This window comes from Geotrypetes seraphini, chromosome 8 (genome assembly GCF_902459505.1).
Source record: "Geotrypetes seraphini chromosome 8, aGeoSer1.1, whole genome shotgun sequence".
Lineage (NCBI taxonomy): Eukaryota > Metazoa > Chordata > Amphibia > Gymnophiona > Dermophiidae > Geotrypetes > Geotrypetes seraphini.
This window is the reverse complement of record NC_047091.1, coordinates 167873780-167886291: the sequence shown is the minus strand read 5'-3', so window position 1 is coordinate 167886291 and position 12512 is coordinate 167873780. Positions and strand designations below refer to the sequence as shown.

At 42.4% G+C, this 12512-nt stretch overlaps 1 protein-coding gene across 8 annotated transcripts in view; it reads left to right on the top strand.

Moving 5' to 3' along the window:
• GIT2 (GIT ArfGAP 2) overlaps nt 1–12512 on the top strand; it is a 133559-nt gene that overhangs the window by 105573 nt on the left and 15474 nt on the right. For 5 of the 8 annotated variants that reach the window (XM_033954894.1, XM_033954900.1, XM_033954899.1 and 2 more), the window contains one exon: nt 2125–2232. The exons of 2 other annotated variants lie outside the window; for them this stretch is intronic. In XM_033954894.1, the coding sequence (XP_033810785.1) occupies nt 2125–2232 (108 nt within the window). Of the gene's footprint in view, nt 1–2124; nt 2262–12512 lie in introns of all 8 variants that reach the window. One more of the 8 variants, XM_033954898.1, reaches the window with a different exon arrangement.

Here is a 12512-nt window from a genome sequence, read left to right as displayed (position 1 = left end):
GAATTTTGGGAGAATGGTGGCAGAACTCTAGAGTTGTCTGCAAGTAATTGAACATTTATAGTGTTCTACTACTACTATTAATTATTTCTAGAGTGCTACCAGATGTACGCAGCACTGTACAGAGTCGCAAAGAAATAAAATAAAAGCTCTTGTGTTTATTATGGCTTAAGATGTTTCCCATGACCTGTACATCAGTATACAGTATAGAAGAGGGATGGCCTTCCATGCACACAATTAAGTACCACAAAATTAGAATTTAATTTATTTACAAATTTATATTCCGCATGTTGACTATGCGGTTTACAAATTACATACAAATCATCTTAAACTCCATCTACAAAGAATAGACAACAAGTATAATGCCGGAAGGCAAAACAGAAACCTCATTTTTGAGGAGTTGAGGGGAAGGAGGTATATACCTCCCTCTGCCTCTTCCCCCCCCCTCCCCCTAAAGAAAGGGCCAACCCCTTTGACTTCCCCTTGTACCTACCAGACTCATTCCATATCCTGCTTCCTCCAGTCTTCCACTCTCCTACCATCTATCTCTTATCTCCCTCCCCTTCATCTTAGGTCTAAGCAAAAAGTAAATGAAAGCCTGAACTTTCCCAGGACTGCTTGAGCTATGCTCAGGCTCCAGATGACTCTTCCCTGCAGTCTTTGGAGCATTCCTGTCAGCAAAACAGACTAGGAAATAGCTAGGCCAGTTTGACACTGTAGGGTTTGCATTCCCCTTCACCTCTTTAACAAAATTCTGCATCCCTCGTCAAGCTGGGGCACAGCAAGCTCTGACATCTTGCAGAAATAGATGAGGAGGAGATATTTTATGCGGGAAACAAGACTGGGAGTCTAAATAGCCTAAGCCTGTACAAGAAAAGGCTCCTTGGACCTGAAGATGTGCTCTAGTGATCCCAAAAGGCTATGAGATTACTTTACATTAGTATTTATGGATTGCTAATATGCCCCAGAAGGAGTTATGCGATTTACAGTTTAGAAGAACTTGGCCATATCCATGGATTACATTATTTTATTAAGGGTTCATGACACGGATAACTTGGTTTGTGTTCTTGTAGGCATATGATTATGGCATATGGCTTGGAGAGAAGATTGGCTACATCTGGTGTCGTAGCCTTGATATTGCAGGTTCTGGTATGGGTATCACTTTCCCAGTTTCTAGGGTGCTTGGCGATCTATCGAGATAGGAGAGGTGGTTATAGCTTATTTGTGGGGGCGGGGAGGGGAAGTAAGGTATTTTAAAAATAGGTTTTTAGGTCTTTATGAAAATTTTGGTAGGGGGGAATGTTCCTTAATTATGCTGGTAAAAGGATTCTACTGTTTTCCTGCCAGGTATGTAGAGTGACTAGTTTTGTATTTGATTCCTCTAGGATTTGGCAATCTTATTCTCATATGTTTGCTGATTTAGGTTGCATTTGTCTTTGGACAGTATTTCAATTTAAATTCAACACGTAGACTAGTGGAAGATCTAGGCCTGCTCAAATTGGCTGATGGACGTTATCTTCCACTGGTTACACTTGTCCTGCCTGCTTTTCTTTGCAATGGGAACAGTGGGGGGGTTTTCCCTTTCAAGCCACCTTTAACTCTAAAATGCCAGTTGGACCCCCATGTTTTGGGCAATACAGCAACTCTTATTTCTGTGGTAAATGTGGACTGGTGATATCAGATCAACCTGTAATAAAGCTTCTGCTTCCTAGGTTCATTAAAGCCCAGCAGCTGTAAGCAGTTAAATGTAATCCTAAAGCATTCATGCACTTTTGCATTTATGATAGAATTCAAATAATCTGGGTGCCGGTTTTAAATTTTGGGTAAAAATAAAATTAAAAGGCCTTCAGATCAGTATAATTATATAATTGTGGATGACCAATTTTTTGCACACCGAATTGTGCAAGTAAACCGTTCTTTTAAAAAAAAAATTTGCTGTTAACCTTTCGCCTGATTTTTAAACATAACACACCTTTTTTGTTCTGTTCCCCAAGCTTGTCTGTCCTTTCCTTTAGATAATCCAAACGGTGTATCTTTAATGTATCTGCGTCATATTTTCTCTGGTTACTATTGATTTTCTTTTTTTCTGTTGATATTTTGTCCTTTTGCTCACCCTGTTATACTAAGACCATTGGAGCGTGAAAGCATACGCAGGCTCAGACATAGCCTTGGCTGTTTCAGTACACTGGTTCCCCTGCAGCCACTGACCCTCCAGCAGCCTGATCCCACCTCCTGGTACTCTGGCCTCTGTCCTTGTCTTCCAGGCACAGTGTCCTTTTTTTTTTCATTTCTTTAATTTGTCTGTCGTCTTCCGCACTGCTTTTTCCTTATCCATTTTTCCTGCCCCACCTTCTGCCCTCCTTATGCTTGGACAATGCAGGGGTTCATATGTATTATCCATGAAAGCTAAACATCTTTGGGAAGTTTTCAGGAAAGCAGTTTTTGAAGGATAAGATTTCGGCTTATTTTCTGAAAGCCGATAAATCACAAACTGGCTGAAACTAAATCAGCTTTTGCTGAAGCGAACATTTGTACCTGCCACGTAAAGCTTAGTGATATCAAAAGTACCACACCCTGAAGCAGTGATTTGCTTACGAAACATGCATGTCGGCGGCGGCGCAATTGAATACCTATGGATATACATTAGGCTATGTGCCACGGCAGAGTTTTTCAGATAAAAGCTTCAATTTAATAACTGATCTAAATGAAGAAATTATTATGTTTAGATAAGAACTATAAGAAACTATAAAAAGTGCACAGATGAGCCGATGAGGAAGCGTAGTGGCGAGAAACTCTATAAGCTGTAGTGCTTTGTTTACTTTAGAGTTCCGCTTCCGATGGCTCTTGGAATATAAGAAACCAATAAAATCTGATTCAGTCTGATTAAATCTGACTGGGATGAGTAGCATTACTGAACTTTATAAGAGTTTTCCCTGATTAAAAAAAAGAATTGGTTTGATGTTTGATTGTGATATATTCTATGACAGTGGCATAATTATATTTAGTTAGCTTAATTCAAGTTTCACAAGTCAATAAAACATTCTCTGCTAAATGACCTGGAAATGGTCATATTTGGAGGAGGGGTGGTTTCTGCAAAAAATGGCCATAAGAACCATTGCTTTGGTATTTTTTTAAAGTTATGTTGTTTTATTTTTGGAAATTTTCCCCTTTGGAAGCTTAGCAGGGATAACAAAATTGTTCTATCAGATTAAGTTTAGTAAATCAGTTTATTCAGGAATAAAAAGTGAACTGTGTTGAGATCCTTTCTAACATCTGCAATTGGTCTGTATAAAATCGAGCATTAGTTATAAATTAGGTAGTTTTCATAACAGCTTGCATCGATTAAAAGTGTACATGAATGTCACAGGATCATCTGCTCGTTTGTGCCGATACTTCTCTTACCCAAACTACACATATACATTATACTTGTGAATTTTCAAAAGCGTGCATTTAGAGATCCATATGTCTAGGAACGCCTCTACAATGAATAGAAGTATGCATGAAATGGCGCTAAACGTGTATTTTGACCTGCATTCAGAATGGTCAGCAAACAGGTAGACTTTTAAGAAAAAAAGAAAACCCAGCTCCGAGTCATGAAAGAAAAAAAACTCAACCTGAGTATAATTTAGATTAATTTGCTTAGAAGGAAATGAGGGGATTACTTTCTTATCTTTTTACCTGCTTTACAAACTTTCATGTATAATCAGTGACCCTTGTCTTGTGCTGGTTTGTCTCTTATTTAATTTTGGGTTTTTTTTGCATTGCATATGAAATGCTTGCATACATAACACTTGTGAATTCTTGTTGTTTGCAGTGACTTAGAATTTGAGGTGGTGTTGTAGATGTTCACCTTCTGCCATGGGTTTGAATTTGTGTGTTTTGGCAAACTAATTTCTAATACTGCACAATTTTAATATATTAGATTTAATTTTAATGTGTGACAAATACAAAAGCTTTATTAGATGTTAATCTTAACTTTAAGTGGCAAAAAAAAAACCCTGAATAGAAATGTCAAGTACAAACTTTGAACCAAGATTAATTTGAATATCAACATCTACAATACTTAATTAGTACTACTAAAGTTTTAGTCGTATGGAGAACCTCTTTGTAGAGGCCATTTAGGTCCACAAATTGTACTGAAGATGAAGTGTTTTCTACTTGGCACTGTGCATAACAAGGACATCCATTTTACCAAACAGTGTCGCATTGCTGTGGATTTATACTTCTAAGCAGAACCATGCAGGGAATTCTGTACAGGTTGTCCAAAGTAGGGTGCTCATTTTCGACCATGGATCTAAGATCTGCATGCATAGTAATTGGCGTTAACAAGAACTTGACAGTCTTAAAGAGTTGTGTACAGATCTTCCCTATGGATGAATTATGCCACCGACGCATGGCAACACGCATAGTGAGGAATCTTCCCTAAACCTATTCTGTGCTTGCTTAATTTCCATAGTGCACAACTCCAAAGGCCATAGGAGGGTCAGGGGTGCTCACTTCCTTATAAATCTCACCAAAATATCCATTTTAAAACAGGTAAAAATTATAAGTAAATGCATGTTAACCTGCTCAGAAAGTACATAAATTCAGCAATATCAGCCAGACAGAAAGCCCAGTGTCTGAAAATGGGAAGAAAAACCTCAGAACCTAATCCGGAAATCGCCAGTTTCTCTCGAACAAAACTGGTTACCCTCGTCGGCATAAAAACCTCCCCTTCACTACATCTAGCGTCAACAATGTTGGGGTCTTACGTGTTTCATTATTTCAAAAAGACAAAAGGAAAACTTATTGCGAGGCAGTGTGCTTTAAAAACATTTTAAACCAAGCGGTCCACCAGAGGGGGCCATTGTTTTGCTATGGAAGCTGTTTCAAGGTTTGGGACCATAATGTCTATAAAACAAGGCTTCACATTAGTGTTAATGTTGGTTTATTTAATTATAAGTGTATATACCACATAACTATGCGGTTTACAAAATTACAAGGATAAACAACTAGTAACCTCCAGTTAAAGCACTGAAAACTAATGCTCAAATTTTAACCACTTTCGATTTTGTACGTTCAGCTCATTTCAATAAATAAACACTTATTGGGGAAATTCCCCAGTAAGTAAATAAAACTTATTGGGTAAATTCCCCCATAAGTGTGTGTTTATTGAAATGAGCTGAATGCACAAAACCGAAAGTGATTAAGATTTGAGCATTAGTTTTCAGCGCTTTAACAGGAGGTTACTAGTTGATTATCATTGTAATTTTTCTCCAGTTCCTCTTGAAATCCTATTTTTGTTAACAAAATTACATGCATGCATATTTAAGAAATGCTAAACATGTTTCAACAAGACAGACACAGGAGCACATTAACAAACAGTATCATTATCAAAATCTTCTTTAAATTCATCCTACAAGATGGAATCACCAAATCCCATGGAATCATTTACAAGACAGGAAGGCGTTAACAGAGAATAGCATTGGCACAGGAAGGCATCGGCAAATAATTATGTTTTTCAACATTTTCTTAAAGTTCAATCTCCCATCACAGACTCGCAGAATACCAGGCAGCGCATTCCAGAACTTGGCGCTAGCCAAAGACAGCTTTGTTGCCCCGATCTTAGCATGAGAGACTTAACATCTTACCCTCCAAACTCAGTTTCATACTATTTTCAGATCTCAAACATTTTCTGGGTTGATAGATTAAAAAAAAACCCAACCCTTTAGTTCCTTTGGAGAAACGTGTGCTAAAATTTGCTGTATGATTGAAGAATCTTAAACTGTATTGTATTTTCACGCATATAACACGCGCGTTATACACAATTTTACAAACCGAGTATAACCATGCGCGTTATATTCGTGAGTGCGTTGTACACATTTTTTTTTACATAGTTCCCCCCCCCCCCCCCCGACATCTGATTCACCCCCCGCAGGACCGCTCGCACCCCCACCCCAAAGGACCATTCGCACTTGCACCCCCACCCCGAAGGACCGTTCGCACTCGCACTTGCACCCGCACCCCCACCCCGATGGACCGCTCGCACCCCCACAGCCTCCCCACCCCCCCATCATGAAAAAGCAGCCTACCGTTGTCCTGCTGCTTCCTCTGCCGGCGGTCCCGCCCCTTCTCTGAGCCCTGCGTCTGCGCTGCTTCCTCTTCCGGCGGTCCCGCCCTTTCTCTGACGTCCTTCGGGGTGGGGGTGCGGGAGCGAGCGGTCCTTCGGGGTGGGTGAATTGGACTTCGGGGGGGGGCATCAGGCTTTTAGGGTGGGGACAGGACTTCAAGGGGGGACAGGACTTCAAGGGGGAGAGGAGAGTCGGGGCGGGCGAAAGGAGAGTTGGGGCGGGCGAAAGGAGAGTGGGGCAGCATGCGCGGTATACGGGTGTGCGCGGTATATAAAAATTTCTTTACATAAATTACAGTTTCCCGCGTGCTATACCTGTGTGCGTGTTTTACACGGGTGCGCGGTATATGAGTGAAAATATGGTACTCTCTGCTGCATAGGTAACCAATGCAATTGTTTCAACACTGGGGTTAAACATGTAAATAAGGCACTTCCAAGAAGAAAAGCTCAATTCATTCAAACTTAGTAAATATTGGCCTTCACACTCATATCCGTTGTTCTGTCTGTCAAACAAGGCTGCCTCCACCTGTTCTGGTTAAAACAGCTATATTGTGATGTCGCTGCTGGATACTCAAAATATTTTAAAGGGTGCCAAACATTGCACTTAACATTTGTTAAATATTATTTTTACCTGGTTTAAAATTAATATTTTGGTGAGATTTTCAAGGAAGTGGATATAGTTACCTCCCAACTTTTTAGGGTTAAGAGTATTCTCAGAATTTAGGTGCACTCTTATAGAATGCCTGCATTTGCGTGCTTAACCATCATTATTTGGACACGAGAATTTGCACCAGCCTTTGGCAGGTATAAAATGTGTGCGAAATTGGTATTCTATAAAGGCTGTTCCAAAACTATCCAGATTCCACAGATTGCACTGTTAAAGGGTACCACTCCTGGACTCTCGCGCCCTTCAACAGGAATGAGGATCAACATAATCAACAACCACACACAAATGTTCAGAATACTAACTTAGCGTGGATTATCCTTGTGCCTAGCTGAGTGACCTATACAGACTTCACCCCTTTCTGCACTTGGAAGTGCCAGTTTTGCGACTTGGGCATTTGTGTTAGTACCACCATTTAAATTTGTGCAAGTGGTGGATTTTGGAAATCTGCAGGAAACTGCTTAGAACCATCTTCCAAAACTCAAAACTTTTTCCATGCCAGAGCTGTCAACCTAATTCTTCTCTCAGGCTGTCTTTCAAATCTCATGCCCAAATGAGACATTGCTGTCTGATATAAATGGTAACGGGAAAAATTTCTGGGAATATATTGTAACAGGCAAGGACCCTGAACATTCCTCTCTCAAATCCATGTACTGCCAGCTATATGTTTAAGAAGGGCCTGTGTTTTTTTAAAATCGCTATGTACATACCACAGGAAGGTGGTGGTTTAAATCCATGACCCTTATCCCTTAGAAATATAAACTTTTTACATGTGCAAACAGTGCATGCATCTTGTGAAATCACCTCTTTGATCTGCTAATATAGGGGTCCTTTTACTAAGGTGCACTAGCCGATTCAGCGTGCGTTAAACACTAACGTGCCCGTTATATTCTATGGATGCGTTAGCGCATGCTAAATTGGCTAGCGCGCTTTAGTAAAATAGGGAGATAAATATTAAAGCACTTTTTTACATGAAATGTTATCATGGTATTACATGTGCCAAGACTGCATCATATAATGCTTATATGAGATTGTCAAGTTACTGACTGCCCTGTACGATGCAAGCATTTACACTTCTCCCTCAATATTCGCGAGGGTTAGGGGCAGAGCCGGCCCGCAAATATTAAAAAACCGCGAATAACATTCAGGCCAGTTCTTACCCACTCCCTGCTTTCCCCCGGAATCCCGGACGTTACCTTAAGCCCTCTGAGACTCCCCGGAGCCATACCTGGTGGTCTAGCGGGCTTTCGGAGCAGGAGTGATCTTCCTACGCTCCTGCCCCATGCAGATCACTCATAGGAAATGGCTGCCCTGAGCTCCCATCGTAGTCTCGAGAAACTACGGGAGCTCCCAGCAGCCATTTCCTGTGAGTGATCTGCACGGAGTAGGAGTGTAGGAAGATCGCTCCTGCTCCGAAAGCCCGCTAGACCACCAGGTAAGATTCTGTGGAGTCCCAGAGAGCTTAAAAATAGCCCCCAAAATTAAAATCGATTTAAAAAAAAAATGGGAATACTGAATCCACAGATACTGAAACTGCAGATTCGGAGGGAGAAGTGTAATTGTGAAGAAGTGGAACATGCGCAGATTGCCAGATACAACACTTAGAGAATGACACGGGGAAAAATTCTGTCCCCATCACCGTCCCGTCCCCGGATCACCATCCTCTGCACCGCCCCGTCCCTGCCGTCTCCGCTGTCTCTTTCACCGCCCCGTCTTCAGCGTCTTCTCCTCTCCATCCCCCTATCCCCAGCACCCTTCACGCAGTCCAGAAGCTCCCTCCCGCCGGCCAGCAGTGAATTTCCCTCCCTCCCTCCTTTTCTTCTTGAAACTGGCGATTTCTATAAGGCTACAAGCTGTATTACAGCCGGAGCCTTGAAGTCGCGTCGGGTTGCCTGCTAGAAAAGTCTCCTCCGATGCAACCAGAAACAGGAAGTTGCGTCAGAGGAGACTTTTTCCAGCAGGCAATGCGATGCGACTTCAAGGCTCCGGCTGTAATACATCTCGTAGCCTTATAGAAATCGCCAGTTTCAAGAAGAAAAGGTAAGGAAAAAGAAGGGAGGTAGGGAGTAGGCTGCCGGATCGAACCCTCGTTCACCACTCCATGCTACCATTCACCGCTTCACGGGGCGGTGAATGGCCTTGTCCCCGAACTCGCGGTGACCTTTTTTTTTGGTCACCGTTTTGGTGGGTTACCCGTGGCTAGCCGCGGATAACAACCACCGTGTCATTCTCTAACAGCACTGACCACCTTGTTGGGCAGACCAGATAAACCATACAAATCTTTATCTGCTGCCAGTTAATATAAAAGAAAACAAAAAATTGTGGAGAGTCGATTTCCAAGCTGATGGCTTTCTTGAAACAAACAAGTAATCCATATCGATACCTCTTGGGCCAGAACCTCCTGAAACATATGGACCCTACACGGTCTGCTGGTCCTAAAAGTGAACTTGTGGATTAAAACAAAAGATCTCTTCCTTGAAAGCGACACGCTTGAAATAACAGCGTTTTGCTCCAAGCTCTAAAATGAAAAAAAAAAAAATAGGGTCAATTTCTTTTGCTGTTTTGACAGTTAATATGAAAACAGTTTGGGTTTTTTTCATTTTAACTATTGATTGCTTTTTGTCTTACAGACTTGAATAATAGAAAAATAATAATACTAGACCTGCTTTTATGTCTTTTAATGTTAAGGTTACAAAGCACTACACTTTTTAACATTTATAAGCTGTAGTAGAAGTGAGAACTACACAAATTTTTCAGTAACTTGTAGCTAGCCATAAAAATTAAGAGTAACAAAACATCAAAGAGAAGGATAAAATCCTTCTGTAAAAAATTTCTAAGGAATCAGAATAGTGAGGAGAAAAGGCAACAGCACCAAGTGGGCCAGCCGGCCAGGTTCCCTTACTTTTGTGGCACTTCCCCGACCGACCGATAACAGCCCGGGTCCGACAAACCTCCCTGCCCTTAATCGCGAATCTAAATTACCTTCTTACAGCTGCTGTAAGAAGGTATTTAGATTCGCGGCTACAGGGCAGGGAGGATTGTCGGACCCGGGCTGTTATCGGTCGGTCGGGGAAGTGCCACAAAAGTAAGGGAACCTGGCCGGCTGTGCTGCAACCGGGGCAGGGCGGCCGCCCCTCTCTCTTGGTAGCCACTCGAACCGCGAGGCTACTCTCCTTCTCCTTACCTGCCATGCCTGCAGCACAGAGCCGAACGGAAGTCTTCCCGACGTCAGCGCTGACGTCGGGAAGACTTCCGTTCGGCTCTGTGCTGCAAGCAGAGAAGGTAGGGAGAAGAAGAGCCGCGCGACTGAGTACATCCAGCCCCGCAAGTAAGGGCATGTAAACTGTACCCGGCGTATAAGACGACCCCCGACTTTGGGGAGGATTTTAAGGTACTGAAAAGTCATCTTATACGCCGGCAAATACGGTAATTGAAATATAGTCCATTGTGTCATTGATTGTGTAAATGTTCAATAATATAAATATATTCTCTTCTAAATGAAGAACCAAGTGCAAAAATTCACTTAACTTAAGGTGATCCAGAAAGAAGAAATATCCATGCAGCGTATACTGGCAGGGTTCTAAAACGTTTTGCCAGATGGCTTCTTCAGAGAACCTGCTTGCGCTGGATGTAACCACGAATTTAAATCTTTCCTGACAAAAGAAGATAGAGAAAAAACATTTTAGAGTTTAAATCATAACCATCTTCCGACAAAACTCACGACGCTGTCGGCAAAATACCTCACTCTTCACCCGTAACTTCTCATTTCCTGTGACATCAAAGACCAGCTGATCTCCCGGGTTATCTGCTATGCCTGAATGTCAAACACCGATGCAGAAACGCCCACCACTCCACTTCCCGATTAGGAACCACTGTCTTCCAATGAAATATCCATGCCTGTTCTTTCTTCCATAGCCAAGCCTGCTTGTTCCCTCCTCTCCTCAAATTTGGAACTTCCAACACCACAAACTTAAGATCTTCTAATCCATGGGATTCACTTTGCCAATGTTGGACCAATGGAGCCCCCATGTCACCCCTACGAATTTTACTCAGATGTTCCATGATCTGTACTCGGCTCCTGGTAGTGTGTACAATATATAACAACTTTCATGGACAAATGATCATATACACTACCCCCTGAGTGTCACAATTTGTATGATGTTGCAACATATGTTTCTTAGGTAAACAGGGGTGTATAACTTGACATGTCTCCATAGCGTAAGAGCATATATTACACCGGCCACATTTAAAATGGCCCTTAGGGAGAACTGGGGGACAAATAGCCCTACTCAAAAATTGGGAGGAGGTTATCCAATCACGCAAGTTCTTTCCCCTGGAATAAGCAAACATGGGAAACTGCTCAAATCTGCAGAATATGCCAGTGGGATTTAATGATTCTCTTAATTCCAAAAGCTTTATATGAATAAGGCAATGTGCATACCATGCGAGTCTCAGCAGGGGCGGCCGAACTGGCCAAAAGGTGGATACGTTGGGCATACAAAGCCCTCATAATGATTCCATACGGGTACCCTTTTTCTGCAAAACATTGCCACATATCTTTAGTTCGCACTTTATACTCTTTTACATTGCTGCACTTTGCTGGCTTAACATAGTCTAGTCTGATGAGGGGTGTGTAGCCACAGGGCAGGCCTAGTCCACCCAGTTTGGGCTCAGGCCTGTCTACCCAGCAGCCACAGGCTGGCGGCGGCTAACTCAAAAGCCTTCCCTCGGATGCTTTTGCATTTTACATCAGAGGAAAGGCTGGGTCAGTCGCTGGCAGTGTGTAGGACCAACTGCCGGCTACCTGAAAAGAAAACAGAAATGCTACATTGGTTGGGGAGGGGGGGATGAGAAGGGAGAGGCTGCTACACAGGCTGGGGGTGTGTGGAAATGATGTAGGAAAGGATGGAGAGAGTGCTGCACAAGCTGGGGAGGCAAGGAAGAGAGAGAGAGGCCGAAACATGGACTGTGTGGAGTCATCAAGGGCATTATGTTTATAGGACTTTTTATGTTGAAATATATTTATTGAATATCAAAGTGCATGCATACAAAAATGACAGAATGAAACAGTTTTCTGATATATTTGCACAGTATAACCCCCCCCCCCCAATAATCCCTCCCCACCCTCCGAACAAACTCAGATTGTGAGCATGCTAAACAAAAAGAACTTCCAATCAAACATTCAAAAGTCTACTCCGGGCACGAGGAGTAAGGTCCATCCAAAAGTGTTCCCAAATGGTCTGGAAACGACGACCCGGACCTCCTTCAATATCTACAAAGTGTCTACGCTCCAAAGAAGCATGAATAATCATCAATGTTCTCCAATGACTATAAGTTGGTGGATCAGAAGACAGCCAAGTAGACAAAATGGCTTTTTTCCCCAATAGCATCACTCTTGCAACAAAACTCGACATCCCTTTGGGTTTAGGAGACGTAATCTGATAAAATCCAAAAAGTGCTCTCGGCGCAGGCAACCATTGTCTGCCCCATAATGAAGATGTGGAGTGTCCCAGACAAGTCCAAAACTGCAGAATACACGGACAGGACCAAAACATATGGCCCAGAGTGGCCTGAACCCATGCACATTTGGGGCAGTTATGTATGGGAGTAATTCCCATCCGGAAGGCTCTCATAGGGGGAATATACAGCCGGAGAAGGAACTTAAGCTGAAGCTCTCAATGGATTATATTAGAAGATAACTTCCCCAAATTCTTCAAAAGCTGTAGGATCTGTAAGTGCACA